This window comes from Mustelus asterias, chromosome 1 (assembly GCF_964213995.1).
Source record: "Mustelus asterias chromosome 1, sMusAst1.hap1.1, whole genome shotgun sequence".
NCBI classification, from domain to species: Eukaryota; Metazoa; Chordata; class Chondrichthyes; order Carcharhiniformes; family Triakidae; genus Mustelus; species Mustelus asterias.
Genome location: NC_135801.1, coordinates 159396916 through 159421547, shown reverse-complemented (window position 1 = coordinate 159421547; position 24632 = coordinate 159396916). Strand labels below are relative to the sequence as shown.

Below are 24632 nucleotides of genomic sequence, written 5' to 3'. Positions count from 1 at the left end.
AGGATCCCCGCCCAATTTTCCAGCCTATCTACATCCTAAAATCCTATCCACCGAGCTGTCCCTCACAGCTACGATGCTTTGTTCATCACAACCTATTAACTCACCCCCACCCCCCCATTCCAGACCATGTGATCGCCAGGGAGAGGCGAAAACCCAGAGTGAAAACCCCAGGGCCAATATGGGGAAAACAAAATCTGGGAAATTCCTCTCCGACCCCCTGTGGCGATCGAAACGAGTCCAGGAGATCACACTGGCCCTGATCAGAAAATGCTTCCCAACCCTATTCATTTCCACTTCTGCTTTACGAACACCATCTGAATTCCCTGCCCCCGAGACAGGTTCCCAACTATCCGCAGTCTCACTCTGTACTGGCACCAGCAAGATGATCATAGAATGAAGCCTTGAAACGAGAAACAAAGAACAATTAGCCCGCGCCGCTCCCTGGTCCAAACTAGACCACTCTTTTGTATTCCTCCATTCCCACTCCGTTCATATAGCTGTCTAGATAAGTCTTAAACGTTCCCAGTGTGTCCGGCTCCACCACCTTGCCCGGCAACACATTCCAGGCCCCCACGACCCTCTGTGTAAAATATGTCCTTCTGATATCTGTGTTAAACCTCCCCCCCTTCACCTTGAACCTATGACCCCTCGTGAACGTCACCACCGACCCGGGGAAAAGCTTCCCACCGTTCACCCTATCTATGCCTTTCATAATTTTATACACCTCTATTAAGTCTCCCCTCATCCTCCGTCTTGCCAAGGAGAACAACCCCAGTTTCCCCAATCTCTCCTCATTACCAAGCCCCTCCATACCAGGCAACATCCTGGTAAACCTCCTCTGTACTCTCTCTAAAGCCTCCACGTCCTTCTGGTAGTGTGGCGGCCAGAACTGGACGCAGTATTCCAAATGCGGCCGAACCAACGTTCTATACATCTGTAACATCAGACCCCAACTTTTATACTCTATGCCCCGTCCTATAAAGGCAAGCATGCCATATGCCTTCTTCACCACCTTCTCCACCTGTGACGTCACCTTCAAAGATCTGTGGACTTGCACACCCAGGTCCCTCTGCGTCTCTACACCCTTTATGGTTCTTCCATTTATCGTGTAGCTCCTCCCTACATTATTCCCACCAAAATGCATCACTTCACATTTATCAGGATTGAACTCCATCTGCCATTTCTTTGCCCAAATTTCCAGCCTATCTATATCCTTCTGTAGCCTCTGACAATGTTCCTCACTATCTGCAAGTCCTGCCAGTTTTGTGTCGTCCGCAAACTTACTGATCACCCCAGTTACTCCTTTTTCCAGATCATTTATATAAATCACAAACAGCAGAGGTCCCAATACAGAGCCCTGCGGAACACCACTAGTCACAGGCCTCCAGCCGGAAAAAGACCCTTCCACTACCACCCTTTGTCTTCTTTGACCAAGCCAGTTCTCCACCCATCTAGCCACCTCCCCCTTTATCCCATGAGATCCAACCTTTTTCACTAGCCTACCATGAGGGACTTTGTCAAACGTTTTACTAAAGTCCATATAGACAACATCCACGGCCCTTCCTTCGTCAACCATTCTGGTCACTTCTTCAAAAAACACCACCAGGTTAGTGAGGCATGACCTCCCTCTCACAAAACCATGCTGACTATCGTTAATGAGTTTATTCCTTTCTAAATGCGCATACATCCTATCTCTAAGAATCTTCTCCAACAACTTCCCCACCACGGACGTCAAGCTCACCGGCCTATAATTACCCGGGTTATCCTTCCTACCCTTCTTAAATAACGGGACCACATTAGCTATCCTCCAATCCTCTGCGTCCAGTGACGAGACAAAGATTTGCGTCAGAGGCCCAACGATTTCACCTCTCGTCTCCCTGAGCAGCCTTGGATAGATTCCATCAGGCCCTGGGGATTTGTCAGTCTTTATATTCTCTAACAAACCTAACACTTCCTCCTTTGTAATGGAGATTTTCTCCAACGGTTCAACACTCCCCTCCGAGACACTCCCAGTCAACACATCCCTGTTTAACATTGGTGTGACTAACTCAATTAGTTCTTGATGTATGATTGTAATGTATTGTAGAGGCACAGCATTGCTGGTTCTTCAAGAACAATCTGTAAGAGCAATATGTTTCACCTTTTGATTGTAATGAACTAAGGTTTTGTCATCTGGTCTGATTTTCACCCTCTCCTTTCCTTATCTATGAACGGTATGCTTTGTACAGGACGCAGGAAACAATACTTTTCACTGTATGTTAATACATGTGACAATAATAAAGCAAATCAAAAAATCAAAATCAGATATGTCAGGTGGAATTTTCCGGCCGTTCACACCAGCAGGATTCTTGCGTCCTGCCGGAGTTTTGGCTGAGCGCCATGTTCTCCATCCTCACTTCCAGCGTGAATGACCAGAAAATTCCAGCCAGCTTCTTTCCTTGAAACCTTGTGTTGTTTATGGTTATTGTACAAATACATACAATAACATGAATAGCATGAATTACAAAAATTAGAACATATAACGAAAATATCCCCAATGCCTGAATTTGACCACTTTTGAGGAACCAAGTAAATGTTTCAAATTGTTCGAGTTAATGATCATGCAATGTTCAGTTTTCACCGTAACTATATTAGAAAGCCCACTGAAATACTTTGGGATTTGGAATAAATATAATTTACAAGTCTTTACACGTGAGCAACTGAAAAAGCATGGACGGTTAGATATTATTTTGTTTTTTGTTTTAAAGGATTGCACTGTCTTCACAAGGAAAGAAATTCTGAGGTATGTTTAAACATGTTATTCATATGTATAAAAGGCCAAAAGTTAGTGTTTAACACTGTAATAACTCCATGGAGGCGAAAATCCCGTCACCAAGTTACTTTACTTACACCATACATCTGCACACAGCCAGTTGCTCCCTGCTGAATGCAGGCTGGGAGTCTGACACACCTGCTTTAAATAGCAAGCATGAGGCTCCCTGATTTAACCATCAATTAGGTCAGGTAGCTCTTTCGGCACCAATCAAGTAAACAAACTCAAATTAACTTAGGGACAAAGTAAAAGGGGCGGCTCCCCAAAAGGAAGGGGGGGAACAGCCCGAACCAAAATCAAAGTCGAAAGGAAACTTAAAACGTCAAACCAAAAGGTGATTATCGGGGTCAATTAGGTCAGGTAGTTCATACTCTAGCAAGCCAATCTCATTAGCCTGGCTGAAGTCATCACAAACATGTTGTGTGTTATTAAAGCGATAGTATAAACCAATTTAAAGTGAGCAAAAAATAAATAGGTGGCACCAAATATCAACAACTTCTGATGAAGAAAATGATAATCACATAACTCGTATCAAATGTGCAAGTGCATTGCCAATATTCTCCTGAATGGTGACCGTGTGCAGAAATGGCCAGCCTGCAGTAAAGATTACAGCCAGTGCAGAATGGATGATGTAAGAAAAGGCAGTCACATCTGTGGCCAAAGCTAGGAATCCTCTTGACCTGGGCAACGTTGTCAATGTAAGTGTATGAACATTTGACAACATTCCAAAGGTGGCTTGCAAAACGTTTTTTATGAAAGCATAAGAAATAGGAGTGTCAGTGTGGGTCCTCAAGCACCTTCTACCATTCAACAAGATTAATTTAACCTGAAGTATCCTGATATTAATTGTCATCTCTGTTGGGATTTCAGTCTGTCAAGAATATCATTTGTCGTTCAATGGTATCAGCAGCTTCCATAAGTATTCCCTTACGTGTTGGAGGTAACTTACACTGCCAAAAAAATCAACTTGTATAACAGAAAGAATCATCAATGATGTCGTCTGATGATACCTATTGACCAATCAACTGTTTGCCAGCACTTACCTTGGGTTTTGTCAAAATGATTTGCGAAGAGACCTCATCATAGCCTTGATGCAGACATGGACACAAAAAACTGAATGCAAGACAAATGATGAGACAAACATCATTTGACATTTTAAAAAATTCATCCTTGGGATAAGACTGTCACTAGCAAGATGATAATTTTGAAAAACTGCCTTACATAACTTGTAAGTGGCAATTACTTGCACTTTTCCAAATGATTGCCCATCAGATCTATCAAGATTACTTCAAAAACTAGCTTTATGTGAACTTACTGCTCTATTATTTTCCAGCATATCTCTTAACATATTTATAAAGTAAGCTGTTTGTTAAGCAATTTTTGATCCTTAGACAACAGCGTTGATTAAATTTCACTTATTTCATGCTTTATCTAAGATTAGGGCTATAAAGAACAATGGGGATGGGTTTGGGTCAAGGATTGGCATGAGTTGTTGTAAATTTGGGATAGGAGTTATAAAGGACAATGGGGGTGGGTAGAGGGACATAGGTTGGCATAGAGCATATGAGGGGCCATGAAGGGTGTGTAGGGCAGTGTCAGTTGGCATAGATGGAGCATATAGAGTGTGGCAGTGCTGGGGTTAGCAATGAGGGCTAGAAGGCTGTTTTTCATTTTATTGTTTTTATGCATCTGGAACAAAGTCCCAGAGCACCCAGATGGGTCTTTTAAATAGCTGACCGCTGCACCTGGCAGCCCTGTGACTTTCTCTGCGTTGTTTCTGGGGTTGATGTGTCTGACTCTCATGAACTCATGGGGCGACACGGTAGCACAGTAGTTAGCACTGCTGCTTCACAGCGGTTAGCACTGCTGCTTCACAGCTCCAGGGACCTGGGTTCGATTCCTGGCTTGGGTCACTGTCTATGTCAAGTTTGCACATTCTCCTCGTGTCTGCATGGGTTTCCTCCGGGTGCTCCGGTTTCCTCCCACAGTCCAAAGATGTGCGGGTTAGGATGATTGGCCATGCTAAAATTGCCCTTAGTGCCCTGAGATGCGTAGGTTAGAGGGTAAATATGTAGGGATAAGGGGAAGGGCCTGGGTGGGATTGTGGTTGGTGCAGACTTGATGGGCCGAATGGCCTCTTTCTGTACTGTAGGGTTTTTATGAACACCTGCCTCCTAGGATGAAGATCTGAATATTCGGTGTACTTTCTTCCAAGGCGGGTTTGCAGAGTTGGGAATTTTTCCGAATCTGCGCTCCTGACTTGGGAACGAAAATTCTGCCATTGAGTATATTCAAGGCTGGGATGGACGATTTTCGGTCTCTGAGAATCAAAGGATATGGAGAGTAGATGAGTAAGTGAAGTTGAGACAGAAGGTTAGCCATGATTATATTGAATAATGGAACAGCTCAAAGGACTGTATATCTACTCCTATCTCATATGTTCTTATATTTTGTTCCTCTTCCTTGTTAAAGACAGCTATAAAAGATTGAGTAAATACTAATTCTCTATTTCAGTTTATTAATCATTTTAAATTCTAAACTACAGATACACTCCTCTATAAGTTGTGCCATCTTTGGGCATCCCCATTTTGCTGGAATCAATCCATATTAAATAGTCTCCTAGACTAATTATTATACAGGATCTGAGCTGCATGGAATTCATTACCTCTTTTTAGTTGTTCCTTCCTCCTGTAATTTTTTTAGCTTTTAAGTATCTGATATAGTTTGTATTCTCTTGTATTTTTTCTAACCTTGCTGCTTTCTATTCTTCACCTTGGACTCGGAGTTCATAAAAATTTCTTTTGCATTGGCTGGAATGAATTTTAATTGTGCTCCCACCAACATTATACTTCCTATATTCTAACTGCAGAGTTTCCCAATCATAGTGTTCCAATTAATCTTTTTGAAACTCATTTTGCAATCTTTGAAGCTTATAGTTTTGAATCTAATATTTTCTCAAACACACCAGTTTATTCTGCTGAGTTAAGTGCAAACTTCTTCACTGATCAATATTTACAATGTATGAAAAAAATTAATCCATTTGGTTTTGTCACTGGTTGCTGTTTTCTTTCAGATTGTATCACAGATATCGTGCGCTGGCACCACAGATTGTCCCACGTCATTTCAACGACAGTGCAGATATCAAACTACCATTGGAACTCATCAGCGAGGTGCCAGAGCTGAAGGTATCAGTGAAAGATTAGATGGCAATAAGCTTTCATCTCTCTGGTTGAAAGTACCTCACAGTAATATCTTTGTTCCAGTTTAAAAACCGTCCCATAAAGTCCAAGTGAGACATCATAGTAGTTAAATGCCAAGGTACAGATGCAATTCTGCCCTTAATGCTGGGCAAAGCAGAGGCTGCCAACCCAGGCAGGTGGGAACCCAATTAAAAAGGGAAGTTGTAGTTCAGTGACATGATCAGCAGTGTGCCACGATTTTAACTCGAGAATTAGGAGGCCCAGATGCTGAATCCAGAATCTAAAGATGACAGAAACCAGCATTGGGCCAGAGGAGACTCATGCAAGTGTTTTTTGGTTACATATTTCTTGAAGGTCTTTGTTCTCCAAGAGGACCATTGCTGTATTTGTTTTTGAAGGAAGCTATTTCCTCCACTTGTGAAAGAAGTAAACAATGCTAGACTATGATCCCTAGGAATGGACTGTCTTCTAGTAGTGTATTGAAATGGCCCTTTTTAAGTGTGTGACTATACAATGATTGTCACTAGAATATTTGACCGGTGAGAGTGAGAACTAATTCCACCTTTAATTGCTATCCAAAAGCAATTTCTAGTAAAGTTCACAGGTCAACAACAACAGAAAGTCACCAGTATACATACTTTCAGGACATGCATCGATTCTTGGTATACTTGTAATTATGCTTTAACATCGGAGATGCTAACTTCTTTCTTTTTCTAGGAAAATCCCTTCCACCAAAAGATTCTTCAAGTATTTTCTGAGGACGAGCAGGAGAATATGACATTTAATGACTTTCTAAATATGTTCTCTGTATTAAGTGACCTGACACCTCACCATTTAAAGGCATACTATGCATTTAAAATTTACGGTAAGTCCAAGTGGTGACTAAATTGTGGTAACAGAATGAATAGAAATCTTCTGTCTATTGCTGGTTACTCAAATTAAGGGATATATGGGGAAGCGAGACTACATATAATAAAAAAAATAGGTTTTGCCTGCAAGAGATACCTTTTCTACCAGAGTCCTCGAATAACAAGTACCATTGAAACTCGACCAGCCTCGTAATTCATACCTGCGGCACAGTTTAAGAATAATCAATTGGAGTACAGTCATAAATCATTGCTCATTAACCCCTTTTTAGACACTTTTCCTATGCTAGATACACTAGTGAGCTTTTGGATGCAACTTTACATAAATGTAATGCCTTAACATTGTCCCTAATGTTGTTAAAACATTGGGCCGGATTTTACTCCCACCAGGCATGTTTTTGGCAGGGCAGGGGCTGGGGTTGGCAGGGCAAGAGCATGTTAAATATGACAGGTGGCTGTCTCCCTTTCCCCCTCCCCTTTGACCAGGTTCCCGTGATAAAAGGGGTGGGAATGTGCCAAAATCAGCAAGCTGCCTGTCATTTAAAAAAAGTATTTTCAACAGAACTCAACCAAATTAGTCATACATGATGATGTATGATGGATCATACTCGGACTCTGATGGATTGCATTTTGACTTTCTAAACATCCTGGTGGGGAACACATGTTGTTTCAATGGAGGAGGCTCGACTCACTTGGCCAGTGTCAGGCCTGGGACTTAGAACCCTGGTGATGGAAATCCTGGGAGAACTGCCAGCCAATTAGAGACTGACAGCCTTACATTGCCAGCAGCAGCACTGGGATTGGTGGCTGCTGCAGATAGTGCTCCCGGATCCGCACCAGGGATCGTCGTTGGATTGTCATTGGATCCCTGGACTCAGGCGAGTGCGGGCAGGACGGTGGGGGTGGGGGGTGTTCACAGGTTGGGGGTCAGGGGTTTGGAAGGTGTCTTTCAGTGGCGCTTGCTGGTACGGTGCTGGCAAGTCCAGGAAAGCTGTGCGACTCCCAGTTAATCCCTGAGCTACCACTACATTGTGGTGGGCTCAGAGATAATGGGGGTAAATTGGCTCATTAATGAGCCTAAGTGACATCTTGCCACTGGTGGGTGCATTTTTCCCTTTCTCGTCTCAGACTTAATTGTGAGAGGTTTTACCATCGCAAGGAGACTGATGCATGGCCTCTCCTACGGTTAAATGGGCCTAGTCACAATGTTTACTACCATGATGGACATGAATAACAATCCCACCTTCTCCAATCTATCCGGTTAACTGAAGTCCATCGTCACTGGAAACATTTAAATCATTTCTGCACTCTCTCTGGAACCTTCACATCCTTCCAAAATTGCAGTGTCCAGAGTTGAGCACTCTACCCAAAGTTGTGGCCTAGCCAGTGACCTATCCTCCAGCTATTCTTGTTCTTTATCTTATCATTCCTACTGTGGCCATTTCTTCTCAGGGACTTCTTCCCTTTGAAGCATCAGATATGCCGTGCTCATCTCTGCATCTTCCTCCTTGTCATTCCAGGATCTCAAAATCATCAATTCTTAACCTTCCTCACTTTCCTCTTCCTTCCACAATCCACAGGCTTTTGACACCCACATTTATTTTACCTAACAAAAGTGCTTAAATTCACCTCATCTCCTCTCCTGCTTGTTTCAACCGTTGGTGGTTTCTCAACAAATGAAAATCAAACTGTTCAAACTATATATTTTTTTAAAAGCAAAGAACAAATTAAAAGCCCCACTGCAGAATTCCCTAAAAGGTGAATATATATTGCCACTATCTCCATATCTTATTTTACAGACTTCAACAGCGACAACTTCATTTGCCAATCAGACCTAGAGGTGATGCTCAGTAAACTTACAGGTGATGAACTGTCAGGTGAAGAAGTTCAACTGGTTTGCACCAAAGTAATGGAGGAAGGAGACTTAGATGGTGATGGGAAGCTTTCTTTAGCTGACTTTGAGTACATGATCACTCGTGCTCCGGATTTTATGAGGTAAATGTAAGGCAGCCGATAATAGCTGTCTTTATTATTATCTTTTTTCTTTTGCACACCTTATGAAAATACTGAATCATACAGAATGTAGTTCAATAGCATTTGGTGCTGATGGTCGTCTGGTCATCCAAAAGGCCAGTCCCTATGTCTGAGCTTTTCTAAAAAGCACCAGCAGTTTGACACCATAAGCCATACTATGAGGAACGTTTACAGTTTGACTGCCTGGTTGACACGGAGATAACTGATCTCAGCAAGGTGTTCAACTGGGGTTCCACAATTGCAAGGGGAACATTAATCTTAAATCACAATACAGTAGCACCAGCAAAAAGTGCACTTACGAGGGCATCAGCCAAGCACCCTGGACAAAGCACCCTTTCCAGTATCTTACACATTCACTCTCTCCACCACTGATGCACAGTGACAGCAGTGTGCACCATAGCAACTCACCAAGGCTCCTTTGACAGCATCTTCCAAATCTGCAACCTCTACCCCCAAGAAGTACAAGAGCAGCAAATGCATGGGGACATCAGGATCTGCAAGTTCCCCTCCCAGCCACTCACCATCCTGACTTATAAATATATTGCTGTTCCTTCACTGTCCATGGAACTTCCTCCCTAACAGCACTGTGGGTGTACCTATACCACATGGACTTCAGCAGCTCAAGCTCACCACCACTTTCACAAGGGCAATTAGGGATGAGCAGTAACCGTTGGCATAGACAGTGACGCCCACATCCCATGAAAGAATGAAAAGACACAGCCAAGCTGCATTTAAAAAGCAATTTAACTGTCTCTACTTAATTACTCGCTGGAAAAGAAGTCAGAAAGATGAAAATACAAGCTGCAATTTAAATATTGTAGCTGTTATTTCAGGAGAGGTCAATAGTGCATTTTAAATTAATGGAGCATAATAATATAGCATTGTATAGATTGTGGTGATAAAAGCCTAAGAAAGCTACTTGTCAAAGAACGGATCTGAAGTTGCTGGATACAAGCCATTTTTCAAATTGGATATGTGGAAAATTTCTGATTACTTTGTCTTGTGGCTACTCCAAATTACCGGCGAATAAAAGAATCAGAACTAGCATTATTATAGCAGGATGACCCAAAGTGCTTCATAACCAATTAAATGGACTAGTCATATAAATACTGTGGCCACAAGAGCAGGTCAGAGGTTGGGAATCCTGTAGTGAGTAACTCAATTCCTGTCTCCCCAAAGCCTGTCCACCATCAACAAGGCACAAGCCAGGAGTGTGTTGGAATACTCTCCACTTGCCTGGATGGGGTGCAGCTCCAACAACACTAAAGAAGCTCAACATCATTCAGGACAAAGCAGCTTACTTGATTGAGATAAGTGTTATGGTTCAGGTTAGAAACTCCAAAGTGTTTTATGAAGCCCACCTGAATCATAAGTCTTGCATCTTGAATTTGGCTAGGATAAGCATGAGATGTTTCACTTCAGGTATGATTCAAGTGGCCCACTAGAAAGCTTTTAACAAACAAAGTTTATTTAAGAATGTAGTTAACATGTATGGTAATAAAGTAGCAAGAACTTTTATCAATTACAAACAAGGAACAAGACAACCACTAAAATGTATAATTCTTAATGAATATGTCTAATGTGTCCCAATTAAAATCAATATCCAATAAACAAAACCCTTCAAACAAACAGATTTATCACTGCACTGGCTAAAGCTCACATGATACTGGAATCCAGGTCCTTGGGCTGAATGCTGATTTCAAATGATCTTGAAAGCTCAGAGCAGTTTGTAGTCATCAGCTCCCCAAAACATCAAAGCACAGATTCTTTACTACAGCATGGCAACAAGCCTCTCTTTCAGTTAACAGGTCAAATTTTCAAAGTAAAACAGTGAGAGGAGACGACTTATTTTCTAGCTTGCTTCTAAGATTGCCTCTAACACTGCAGCCAAAACGAAACTAAAAACAACCTTGGTCACCTGACCTGCCCACAGTTTTTCTTTCTTCCAGCAATGACATCACCCAAGGCTGTGACCATAATTTATAAAAAAAACCTCTTAAAGGTACACTAACATCGCACAAAATCCACCACCTATGCACAGTGACTACAGCGTATAAAAGATGTTAGTTACAGTGAACCACCAAATGGGTAAGGCATCTGACTTCACGCTTTGTCACTAATGTGAGATCCACGCCTCTGCAAATCAATAATGCCATTTTACCAGCCTGAAGGCTTTGGAATGATGTTGGTGCTTCAACTTGGGTTAGCTTTTAAAATTGTAAAACATAAAATTGTGAATTTTATTTTGCAACAGCACTTTCCACATTCGGATCTGAAGCATGAATATTATTGAAAACCACCAGCAGCATCAGGATTGGCTGCTACACAACAGACTTTTTTTCAGCTAGCACTATTCTGCATCATTGTTTCTGCTACCAAAAAGGAATCCGTGCTCACTATTTAAGAAGCCATCAGTTTCTTTGAAGCGGAATTTCTATTATCTATAAACCAACATATTTCCCACAAAAGAATGAACAAGTCAATTTAATCAAACTTCTAAATTTATAATTTTCTTGAACTGCATTCCATTTAATCTGAACATCAGATTAAACACAAGCATAGTCCAGGTCAAAGGATAACTTTTAACAGAATGCAAAATTATTACACTAAGTCAAGCCAAAAGAACACTTGCAGATAAGGTTTTGGACATTTCTTCCCCTCTTCCCATTGAACCGCTCTGTTTTATTGTTGGATTGAGGCACTGCCCAACATATAGATCTCTGAAGGCATCCTGTTACAGGCAGCACGGTGGCATTGTTAGTGGTTAGCATTGCTGCCTCACCGTGCCAGGGACCCGGGTTCAATTCCCGGTTTGGGTCACTGTGTAGCGTCTGTATGAGTTTCCTCCGTGTGCTCTGATTTCCTCCCACAGTCTGAAAGACGTGCTTGGTTAGGTGCATTGGCTATGCTAAATTCTCCTTCAGTGTACCCAAACAGGTGTCGGAGTTTGGCAATTAGGGGATTTTCACAGTCACTTCATTGCAGTGTTGGTGTAAGCCTACTTGTGACACCAATAAATAAACTTTAAAAAATAAACTGTTACCACCATCAGTGCAGCTTGTTAGAACAAAGAACAGTACAGCACAGGAACAGGCCCTTCGGCCCTCCAATCCTGTGCCGATCATGATGCCAGACTGAGCTAAAACTGTATGCACTTATGGAGTCCATATCCTTCCATTCCTATCCTATTCATGTATTCGTCTAGTCGCCCCTTAAATGCCACTAACGTACCTGCTCCCACCACCTCCCCGGGTAGTGCGTCCCAAACATTCACCACCCTCTATGTAAAAAAACTTGCCTCACACATCTCCTCTAAACATTTCCCCACGCACCTTAAACCTATGGCCCCTAGTACTTGACTTTTCAATCTTAGGAAAGAGCATCTGACTGTCCACTCTGTCCATGCCTCTCTTAGAAATCTGCAAATGTGATTCACATTGCACTGCCCAGATTGAGCATGATTTACACATGCAGCATTTGGAAATCAGGGAAGACAACCACTGGAGTAATTCTTCTTCTTAAATGGCGATGATGCTCACTTTCTTCATTATTTTATCCTTTCCTTTCACCACATTGTATCTGGCCACACTACATACTGTCCATTAAAGAACACAGTAAGAAGTTTAACAACACCAGGTTAAAGTCCAACAGGTTTATTTGGTAGCAAAAGCCACACAAGCTTTCGAGGCTCTGAGCCCCTTCTTCAGGTGAGTGGGAATTCTGTTCACAAACAGAACTTATAAGACACAGACTCAATTTACATGAATAATGGTTGGAATGCGAATACTTACAACTAATCCAGTCTTTAAGAAACAAAACAATGGGAGTGGAGAGAGCATCAAGACAGGCTAAAAAGATGTGTATTGTCTCCAGACAAGACAGCCAGTGAAACTCTGCAGGTCCACGCAACTGTGGGAGTTACAAATAGTGTGACATAAATTCTGATTCTAGGATCGCATGATAAAGACTCAGGAGGAAAAAAGCAGAAATATTTATGTGAAATAGTGTGACATAAACCCAATATCCCGGTTGAGGCCGTCCTTGTGTGTGCGGAACCTGGCTATCAGTTTCTGCTCCGCGACTCTGCGCTGTCGTGTGTCGCGAAGGCCGCCTTGGAGAACGCTTACCCGAATATCAGAGGCCGAATGCCCGTGACCGCTGAAGTGCTCCCCAACAGGAAGAGAACAGTCTTGCCTGGTGATTGTCGAGCGGTGTTCATTCATCCGTTGTCGCAGCGTCTGCATAGTTTCCCCAATGTACCATGCCTCGGGACATCCTTTCTTGCAGCGTATCAGGTAGACAACGTTGGCCGAGTTGCAAGAGTATGTACCGTGTACCTGGTGGATGGTGTTCTCACGTGAGATGATGGCATCTGTGTCGATGATCCGGCACGTCTTGCAGAGGTTGCTGTGGCAGGGTTGTGTGGTGTCTTGGTCACTGTTCTCCTGAAGGCTGGGTAGTTTGCTGCGGACAATGGTCTGTTTGAGGTTGTGCGGTTGTTTGAAGGCAAGAAGTGGGGGTGTGGGGATGGCCTTGGCGAGATGTTCGTCTTCATCAATGACATGTTGAAGGCTCCGGAGGAGATGCCGTAGCTTCTCCGCTCCGGGGAAGTACTGGACAACGAAGGGTACTCTGTCCACTGTGTCCCGTGTTTGTCTTCTGAGGAGGTCGGTGCGGTTTTTCGCTGTGGCGCGTCGGAACTGTTGATCAATGAGTCTAGCGCCATATCCTGTTCTTATGAGGGCATCTTTCAGCGTCTGGAGGTGTCTGTTGCGATCCTCCTCATCCGAGCAGATCCTGTGTATACGGAGGGCTTGTCCGTAGGGGATGGCTTCTTTAACGTGTTTAGGGTGGAAGCTGGAGAAGTGGAGCATCGTGAGGTTATCCGTGGGCTTGCGGTACAGTGAGGTGCTGAGGTGACCGTCCTTAATGGAGATGCGCGTGTCCAAGAATGCAACCGATTCCGGAGAGTAGTCTATGGTGAGCCTGATGGTGGGATGGAACTTGTTGATGTCATCATAGAGTTGTTTCAGTGATTGTTCACCATGTTCATAGTAGTCTATGGTGAGCCTGATGGTGGGATGGAACTTGTTGATGTCATCATAGAGTTGTTTCAGTGATTGTTCACCTATGACATCAACAAGTTCCATCCCACCATCAGGCTCACCATAGACTACTCTCCGGAATCGGTTGCATTCTTGGACACGCGCATCTCCATTAAGGACGGTCACCTCAGCACCTCACTGTACCGCAAGCCCACGGATAACCTCACGATGCTCCACTTCTCCAGCTTCCACCCTAAACACGTTAAAGAAGCCATCCCCTACGGACAAGCCCTCCGTATACACAGGATCTGCTCGGATGAGGAGGATCGCAACAGACACCTCCAGACGCTGAAAGATGCCCTCATAAGAACAGGATATGGCGCTAGACTCATTGATCAACAGTTCCGACGCGCCACAGCGAAAAACCGCACCGACCTCCTCAGAAGACAAACACGGGACACAGTGGACAGAGTACCCTTCGTTGTCCAGTACTTCCCCGGAGCGGAGAAGCTACGGCATCTCCTCCGGAGCCTTCAACATGTCATTGATGAAGACGAACATCTCGCCAAGGCCATCCCCACACCCCCACTTCTTGCCTTCAAACAACCGCACAACCTCAAACAGACCATTGTCCGCAGCAAACTACCCAGCCTTCAGGAGAACAGTGACCAAGACACCACACAACCCTGCCACAGCAACCTCTGCAAGACGTGCCGGATCATCGACACAGATGCCATCATCTCACGTGAGAACACCATCCACCAGGTACACGGTACATACTCTTGCAACTCGGCCAACGTTGTCTACCTGATACGCTGCAAGAAAGGATGTCCCGAGGCATGGTACATTGGGGAAACTATGCAGACGCTGCGACAACGGATGAATGAACACCGCTCGACAATCACCAGGCAAGACTGTTCTCTTCCTGTTGGGGAGCACTTCAGCGGTCACGGGCATTCGGCCTCTGATATTCGGGTAAGCGTTCTCCAAGGCGGCCTTCGCGACACACGACAGCGCAGAGTCGCGGAGCAGAAACTGATAGCCAGGTTCCGCACACACAAGGACGGCCTCAACCGGGATATTGGGTTTATGTCACACTATTTCACATAAATATTTCTGCTTTTTTCCTCCTGAGTCTTTATCATGCGATCCTAGAATCAGAATTTATGTCACACTATTTGTAACTCCCACAGTTGCGTGGACCTGCAGAGTTTCACTGGCTGTCTTGTCTGGAGACAATACACATCTTTTTAGCCTGTCTTGATGCTCTCTCCACTCCCATTGTTTTGTTTCTTAAAGACTGGATTAGTTGTAAGTATTCGCATTCCAACCATTATTCATGTAAATTGAGTCTGTGTCTTATAAGTTCTGTTTGTGAACAGAATTCCCACTCACCTGAAGAAGGGGCTCAGAGCCTCGAAAGCTTGTGTGGCTTTTGCTACCAAATAAACCTGTTGGACTTTAACCTGGTGTTGTTAAACTTCTTACTGTGTTTACCCCAGTCCAACGCCGGCATCTCCACATCATTAAAGAACAGACAGGAAAAGTGGACTCCCTTAACGCTGCTTCTAAATTCTAAACGCTGCAAGAAAATGTAATAAATTCTGTCAAGCACAATGAGAATTGTCCATTTTTTTTCACATTGCGAGTTTTGTTGTTTTATTATTGGCGCTCCTGCATTTTGACTGTCGAACATTTAACCCATGTTGTATAGATCTTAGAAAGTGTATATGCTTAGAAAGTGTACATGCTAATTGGAAACTGTACATAAATTCTTCAAAATTGATCAAAACAAAACTAAAAATAAACAGGAAGAAATCTTTTGCATTCTGAACAAAATTCTGGCCTATACCAAAGATGAAGATTGTTTGCACTGATTGACAATGCACACCTTCATGGCAGTTACTGTATGTTTATCATGTGGAGATGCCGACATTGGACTGGGGTAGACACAGTAAGAAGTCTCAAGGCCAGGTTAAAGTCCAACCGGTTTATTTGGTAGCACAAGCTTTCGGAGCGCTGCTCCTTCATCATGACTCACCTGATAAAGGAGCAGCGCTCCAAAAGCTCGTGCTACCAAATAAACCTGTTGGACTTTAACCTGGTGTTGTGAGACTTCCTACTGTATGTTTAGGATCTGGATACAGTAAACTGGGTATTTTGTAAGCTGATAATAGCATATTACGAAAGAGAACTGGGAGAAAGTGTGTGTTGGTGATGGCTGAACTGGTGCATCTAAATGTAAGCAAGGGTAACTTGAGTGGCAGCAGATATGTATTTGTCTATTACCTTTAAAAGACCAAGAAACATTCAAATAAATGGTGATTTACAGTTGAAATAACATATCTCGGCATGGTTTTCCTCACCATTTCAGAACTAAAACAGGCACTAAATGTCTTCATTATTTTTCATTACCTTTTAAAAGTCTGTATTTAATCTCAGACCAAACCAGATGGAACATCTCCCCTTTACAGTCATTAAACTGGCTGCTACGTTTCTGGCAATGGTGCCTACACTTTGAAAAAGAGCTTCACTGGCTGTAGAATATTTTTAGACACAAGGTAGTTGTGAAAAAATGCTATACAAATGCAAATCGTGTCTTTGACAATTCAGCTGCAAGATGTCTCATTGACACAAAATCTGAAGAGTACTCTGCCACCTTGTGGTGCAATACAGTACTTAAAAACAATCACATTGAAGTCTTGACTTGTTAGAGCCAAACTTCACAGCTTTAAAAGAAACAAGATAGTCTTGCATTTATATTTCACTTTTCACAACTATCAGTGTGCTGTATAGTGAATGAAGTACTCTCTCAGTTACAATGCAGAAGTCACAGCCAGCCACCACAAACAGCAACGTGATAATGAACAAGTAACATGGGGCTGGATTCCACTCTCCACCACCATTAGGTCTGAAGGTGGGCTGGCTCCTAAAAATGCAGCACATGGTCTTCCTGCCTTCCCATTTTACAGTGGGGGTGGGCGGGTGGGGTGGCTGTGGAGGTTTCAGATGGCCCACCAGCCCTTCGGTCTATTGAGCCAAGTTAACAACCACTTAAAGAACAACGAACAAAGAATATTACAGCACAGGAACAGGCCCTTCGGCCCTCCAAACCTGCACCGACCATGCTGCCCGACTGAACTAAAACCCCCTATGCTTCCGGGGGACCACATCCCTCTATTCCCATCTCATTCATGTACTTGTCAAGATGCCCCTTAAAAGTCACTACTGTATCCGCTTCCACTACCTCCCCTGGCAATGAGTTCCAGGCACCCACCACTCTGTGTAAAAAATCTTAGTCGACTCATTCTCCCCCCCACTGCCCCAACTGCTATTTTATCAAGGCAGACGGGCAGCCTGGCAGCTTTTACTGGGTAGGCTGGTGTCAGGCAAGGGTGTGGAGAAGAACCATTAGGTCCCTTATGCCCATTTAAGGTACACTACCCCCACAAGGTCACCCCCCCCCCCCCCCCCCCAACCCCCATTAACAATTCTGACTACTCTGGCCCCAAATCCCTCGCTGAGGCCTGTGAGCCAGGCACCACCTATACCTTGGATTCTCCTTCAGTCTCCGTAACCTCCTCAGCTGCGGTGACTGGCTGTAGGCCCTGACCACTCCAAGTCTGACACTGTTAGAACCACAGAGCTACCAGCCAATCTGATTGGGTATCAGCTCTCTAAAACTGGACTCAGCGGGGCAGATGTCTCACCCTGAGCCAATTAATACTCAGCTGAGCAGAAAATGGCTGTGGGCAGCCAACTCTTTAATGAACACACTCGTGACTGACTTTTCAGTTGGGATGCAGGGGAAAGTTAGGGGTCATGGCTCCCCGTAAAATCCAGCTCATTATTTTTGTGATGTTATTTGAGGGGATATAACAATACTGCTCTTCTTTAAAATACTGCCATCGGATACATGACATCAACCCAAACAGGCGTTCAGGCCACTGTTTCTCATCATCAACCAAAGGATTCAACAACACAAGGAGCTTGACACTATCCAGAATAAAGCTGCCCTTGATTGGCATCCCATCCACAAATATTCATTCCCTCCAGCACCAACACTCAGTAGCAGCAGTCTGTACTATCTACAAGATGCACTGCAGCAATTCACCAAGGCTCCTTAGGCAGCACCTTCCACCTAGAAGGACAAGGCCAGCAGACACCTGGGAACACCACCACCTGTATGTTCCCCTCCAAACCATTCACCATCTTGACTTGGAAATATATCATTGTCCCTTCACTGGGTCAAAATCCTGGAATTCCCTCCCAGCTCTGTGGGTGCACCTGCGTCTCATGGACTGCAGCAGTTCAAGAGGCAGCTCACCACCGCCTTCTCATGACAATTAGGGATGGGAATAAATGCTGGCCCAAGCAGTGACACCCCCCACACCCCATAAATTAATTAAAAGAAAACAAATATGTAACATATGAATAAAGGGCATTCATTGTATTCCAGATTTAGAGTAGACTAGAAAAAATTCACAGTCCCTAATAACTAGTCTACCTGTCCAATATTTACCACTGCTTACCTATCTGTTCAAGTATTGAGTTTAAAATCTCTAGAATTTCCATCAACTGTGGTACAATTCTCAGATTCCTTGACCCATTCTCACATTAGGAGAAAAGTCTCCAGCTGGCCAATCGACAACTGGCACGTGCAGATTGGAATGGTCAGTAGAAGGCAGTGGTTGCACATGAGTGGCATGCTAACAGAGGGAATATATACCTGGAAATTTCTAACCGTGACCTTCTACCTCATAAATAAAAGAGTAACATGCATCTAGCTGTGCTTTGCTAACTGCATATTTCAGGTCCTCTTGTGAGGGAGGGGCTTTAAGGGAAAATTATTGAGATAAGTGCGATTTCTCCTTCAAGTAACAGGCTGGAGACCTGCGTGATCATAGCAGTTTCTCCCTTTTCACCACAAGTTCCTTCATAGGCTGTCCCTCAAGCCACAGGAAGCCATTGTGGTACATAGCTAGCAATGTGGAAATATAAAAAGCGGAACAGTTAGACACTTGCTTCATCAACCAGAAGTTTCAACCTGCTCTAAGATTTAATGCATGATAAGCCTATCGGAACAGTTGACTCTTGAACCTTACAATCAACACAATCTGCGTTTTGGTCATGAAAAGCTACAATAATGTATTCGCTTGGCACTCATCACTAGTTACTCATCACTCATCACTAGTTACTCATCACTCATCACTAGTTAAACCATTGCTGAGAGTGGTAAAATGCACACATTAGATTCTCCATAAGTTTGCAAACACATCATTTTCAAAAACAATTGCCACAATATGTTGGTACCTGGAACAGTCATTTTGAAATCATTGCTTCACAATGCTATCCACTACAGCATCGATAGAAACACAAAGATAAATGTTCGAGAGAGACAAGTTCAGTGAGGTGCACATTTGCTCAGATCTTGGATATATTCCCGATAAAATCTAATACTAACTGTATATTCTTTTGACTGTCAACTTGATGGCTGCATGAGTTAATTGGTTTGAAGTCCTATAGAAATAGATAAAACCATGTTAAAGTTAATTTATTGGTGTCACAAGTAGGCTTACATTAACACTGCAATGAAGTTACTGTGAAAATCCCCTAGTCGCCACACTCCAGTGCCTGTTCTGTTACACGGAGGGAGAATTTAGCGTGGCCAATGTACCTAACCAGCACATTTCTCGGATTGTGGGAGGAAACTGGAGCACCCGAAGGAAACCCATGCAGACACGGCGAGAACGTGCAAACTCCACATAGACAGTGACCCAAGCTGGAAATCAAACCTGGGTCCCTGCCACCCTAAATACTTGGATTTCCCATGCACTTGGATTTCCTGAGCCTTATAATGCTCTGATCTCAAATAGAGTCAGAACTGCTTTGACATAGTTCTCACTGAAGCAAAGGTTTAACCTCTTCCTGGATCACAGGAGACCTCCAGAACATAAAATATTTTATCGAGTAGTGAAGATACTATGTTAAGAATTAGAGAGATTCAAAGTGGAAAATTCTGGAAATTTTCAGCAGGTCTGGTAGCATCTGAGGAGAGAGAAACATAATTAATGTGACTGTTCGTCAGAGCTACTGAGAATTTCCAGCATTTTCTGTTATTTCCGATTTTCAGCATCCACAATGTTTTGCGTTTACATAAGTGAGGTTACTCCGTAGTTCAAAAAAATGGGAGCAACTAAAGCTGGAGGAGCAACACGTTTTCAGTTAAGAACTTTTCAATATTCCAGGCTCAAAACTGAGATCAGCTATTTTTGTTCATGGGATGTCAGCCCTAATTGTCCATCCCCAATTGTCCTCGAGGGGTGGTTGTGAGGTGCTTTCTTGAACCGGGACAGTCCATGTAGTATAGGTACACTAACAGTGCTGTTAGGGAGGGAATTCCAGGAACTTGATCTAGCAACAGTGATATATTTCCTCGTCAGGGTGGTGAGTGTCTTGGAGGTGAATTTGCAGGAAATGGTGATCCCCCACATCTGCTGCCCTTGTTCTAGGTGGTAGAGGTCATGGGTTTGGAAGTTGCTGCCTTGTATATAGTACACACTACTGCCACTGCTCGTAGAGGAGGAGGGATTGAATGGTAAGGTAGTGGATGGGGTGACAATCAAGTAGGCTGCCATGTCCTGGACAGTGTCGAGTTCAAACAAGGGGAGGGTATTCCATCACATTCCTGACCTGTGACTTGTTGATGTTGACAGGTTGTGTGTCAGAAAACGAATTATTCTCTGCCTCTGACCTACTCTTGTAGACACAGTATTTAAAGGGCTTATCCAGTTCGGTACCTGGTTAAAATCACAAATCAAAATCACCGTTTCCATTTTTTGAATCAGCTATGATTCAATAATGATGATGTTATTCCCATTTACGAGTCACCTGGTGGTATTTCTAGCTTTTCCCATTTACATGAGACAATGTTTTGTCCATTACTGAACCTGGTGAACTGGTGCAATGACAATAATCTCTCCCTCAATGTCAGTAAAACGAAGGAGACAGTCATTGACTTCAGGAAGCATAGTGGAGGACATGCCCCTGTCTACATCAATGAGGATGAAATGGAAATGGTCAAGAGCTTCATGTTTCTAGGTGTCCAGGTCACCAACAACCTGTCCTGGTCCCCCCCATGCTGACACTGTAGTTAAGAAAGCCCACTAACACCTCTTCTTTCTCAGGAGGCTATGGATATTTGGCATGTCCACTATGACTCTCACCAATTGCTACAGATACACCATAGAAAGCATTCTTTCTGGTTGTATCACAGCTTGGTATTGCTCCTGCTCCATCCAAGGAAAGGGTTGTGAACTTAGCCCAGTCCATCACGCAAAACAGCCTTCCATCCATTGACTCTGACTACACTTCCCGCTGCCTCAGAAAAGCAGCAACATAATTAAGGACCCCATGCACTCCGGACATTCTCTCTTCCACCTTCCTTCGTTAGGGAAAAAGATAGAAAAGTCTGAGGTCACGTATCAACCAACTCAAGAACAGCTTCTTCCCTGCGGCCATCGGACTCTTGAATGTACCTAACTTATATTAAGTTGATCTTTCTCTACACTCTAGCTTTGACAGTAACACTATGTTCTGCACTCTCTCTTTCTCCTTTACGTACTCTTTGTCTATATAGCCCGTCAGAGACAATACTTTTCATTGTACACCAATAGATGTGACAATAATAAATCAAATTATCATTCCACTTGTATCGCTAATTATCATCCTTGTAGTTATTTAATAACTCTTGCCTTTAACCCTATCACAGACTTTCTCCTTTTGTTCCATCCCCACTCCTCTTTTGCCTTCCCCTATGCTTACTTGTTTAAAACCAGTTACAGCTGTTACATTTTGCAGTTTTTGATAAAAAGGTCAGAGACTTGAAATGTTACCCGTTTTTCTCCCCACAGATACTTTCCAGTATTTTCAGTTTATGGTTCTGATTTTCACTAGTGTAACCTTGCAGTTAACCATGAAGGAAAATGATTATCTCAACAGAGTGGCAAAGTACTAAAAAAAAACAGCTTTTGATAATCACAGTTTGTAATCTTTAATAGTAGTACAAATTATTTCCCTGCATACACAGTTACGAACAGGTCAATACTGTCCAAAAACACTAGTTACAGAACATGTATGGAGTGAAAATATAAACATTTATTTTATAACCAGCAGGTTTTTGCAGATTATTGACAATACTTTGTAATGTGAAAACACTATTCAAAAAATAGAATTGTGCAAAATACTCATTGGAGACAGTACAACATATACCCAGCACATACGGGTGAGATAGACTTGTTCCCATTAGAGAAATAGAAAGAATCTATTTGCAGCAGTAAACATGTCGGAAGTATCATCTTCAGCCACTCAATCTTCAGCCTGAAAGACAATTGTGCGAACTGTCACGATCAGAAATTCCACAGAATTTGTGCCAACTTCTAGCCCATTCTATTGGAACCCAAATGAAATCAGGGACTGCTTTTTGCAGTTTGGCAACTGTACAAATCCCTGTGGCAAAAATCACCTCCGAGAAAGGTCAGAAGGCACTAAGTAGATATCTTTGTAGTTATAAATTCTATAATTGACATTTGTAAAATTAACATTGGCAAGAGTTGGATCGTACGTCTGGAGAAAACGACAACATCCCTCAGCTAATGCATCAGATACAATTAGAGACTGAAGGGAACTTGAGTTTGTAAAGTTTCTGGGGCTTTCAAAACTGTGACTTCATGTCCACAATATATGTGGAGAATTGAAAATGAACTTCTTTCATTAACACGAATATTAATAGCCGCAAGCAACTGGTCACATTTCACAGTGGCAGTTTCCCTAAATAACTATTTACAAAAGTGAGCAAATCCACATTGGACCTGCACAAAACATTAACATCTGACTCACTGTGACACTCTGTGGCATATTATATTCAGTTCTTCATCAAATTATGGCATAAACTTTACACTAGTGGATCGGGAAGACAACAGTATGGCACGTGTCAATTTGGCTATTTCGCTGAATTCTGGACCATTGTGTACTGTTCCCATTGCAACTTCTGCAATTTTCTCCTCGACAGAAATTGTGTGAGAAATCAGACCTCAAAAAATGTAATCTACTTGTGTACCATCTCTTTTTTGAAAAGCTATTCTTAGCCTCATCATCTGACTCGTAATTAACTTAGCGGAAGAGAGAATAGAACAACATGCTTCCTTATATCAACGACTTCTTTCACTCACTTAACTCGATCCAATTCTCATGAAAACCCCATTCCATATTCGTCAACTTTATCCATGCCACACATCTCCATGCGTATAACTGCCATTCCTCATACTAAAATGGCAATGAATTACTCCGTCTCCATTGGCTGCATATCTTTTATTACAGCAATAGCAATTTTGATTCCTTTTTTATTGTAAATTTCTGCATTTGGTGTGCTGGATATGCAATTTTAGTAAATGTTCTATTCTTATCTTACCACTTTTAGACTTCCTTCATCAATGAAAATTTTTCACCTCACTCCTCTGATTTTAGGTGAAACTCTAATAAGACTGACTCCGTGCGTTTGCAGCTGCCCACAATACGTGAAGCATCTTCCTCTGAATTTTCCTCATGCATGCAAGCAATGGCATTTGTTTCTCTCCTTACACCCTCTCTGTTGAAATCATAACTCATCGCAATCTCCTTTCTGCATTTCAATTCTTTGCCAGGAAAAAGACAAAATGGGGAGTACTTTGCTTTTATCAGTATAGCCCTCAGCAATACAGTGCAGAATGCAAGGCCACCCAACTACAGCACTCCTACAGGCTTGTTCTTTTTTTACACTGGACCCATTGTGGAATAGGGCAATATCATATCAATAATGAGGCAGAATCAATATGAATGTCAGACGTAAATGGTGTTTAGAGGCCAATAACCTGCATATTGTTTTGTTGCTCACATATCTTATAATCAGCACATTGATAGCATAGAATAGGTCTCCAACCTCTATCTTACAAACCATTCATTTCTTATTGTAGTGTTCTGATCCAAGTAATGGAAGCCTGTGACGCTCCTTAAACTGTTTCGGGGGGAGTTCTGGCACAACTTCCTCTCCAGTGTTGGGGCTGTGAAATGTAGGTCGTTGCTGTTAACACAAAACATTTACTCTTAACCAAAGGCCAAACTTCATACATTCAATTATTAGCTATACCTTGAACTGAAACTATAAGTATTCAAGAAGAAAGCTTCACCATCAAAACAGTTTAAAAGCAATTTTGACATATCCTTGTGACATCTCCCTGCCAGTAGCTGCTCCAGGTCCTACTTGAACTTGTAGCCTCCTGATACTGTCCTCAACGGACTTACCCCATTCATGAGTCTAACAGGTCAGTGTCAATGGATTATTCAACAGGAATTTAGGAAGACTAAAAGGGGCCAAATTGTCCTTGGCAGGCAGGATTAAGGAGGCTTTTTAAATGCATATATAAGGAGGAAGAGGGTGGGTTCATTCAAGGACAGTGGAGGGAATGTGTGTGGAACCAGATGAGGTGGGCGAGGTCCTTAACGAGTACTTTGCATCAGTATTCACAAAGGAGAAAGATGTGGTGGATGGCGAGTGTAGAAAGGAGGATGTTGACATTCTAGGACATTTGGGACAAAAAGGGAGGTGGTATTGGAGGTTTTGAAAAACATTAAGGTGGAC

The 24632-nt window shown here is 42.9% G+C and overlaps 2 protein-coding genes across 2 annotated transcripts in view; one reads left to right on the top strand and one right to left on the bottom strand.

Annotated features, from left to right (window-relative positions):
- Positions 1–2600: 2600 nt before the first annotated feature.
- Positions 2601–11188, top strand: LOC144511916 (calcium and integrin-binding family member 3-like). Its single transcript, XM_078242414.1, has 5 exons — positions 2601–2782; positions 5886–5997; positions 6730–6877; positions 8678–8873; positions 11167–11188. The coding sequence occupies exons 1-5, from the start codon at positions 2601–2603 to the stop codon at positions 11186–11188; spliced, it is 660 nt and encodes a 219-aa protein (XP_078098540.1).
- A 10801-nt stretch (positions 11189–21989) lies between these two features.
- LOC144499643 (myosin-IIIb) overlaps positions 21990–24632 on the bottom strand; it is a 154835-nt gene continuing 152192 nt past the window's right edge. The window contains exons 30-31 of the mRNA XM_078221848.1: positions 23949–24074; positions 21990–22336 (exon numbers count right to left, since the gene is read on the bottom strand). Coding sequence (XP_078077974.1) covers positions 23952–24074 — 123 coding nt within the window. The 3' untranslated portion in view covers positions 21990–22336; positions 23949–23951. The remainder of the gene's footprint in view (positions 22337–23948; positions 24075–24632) is intronic.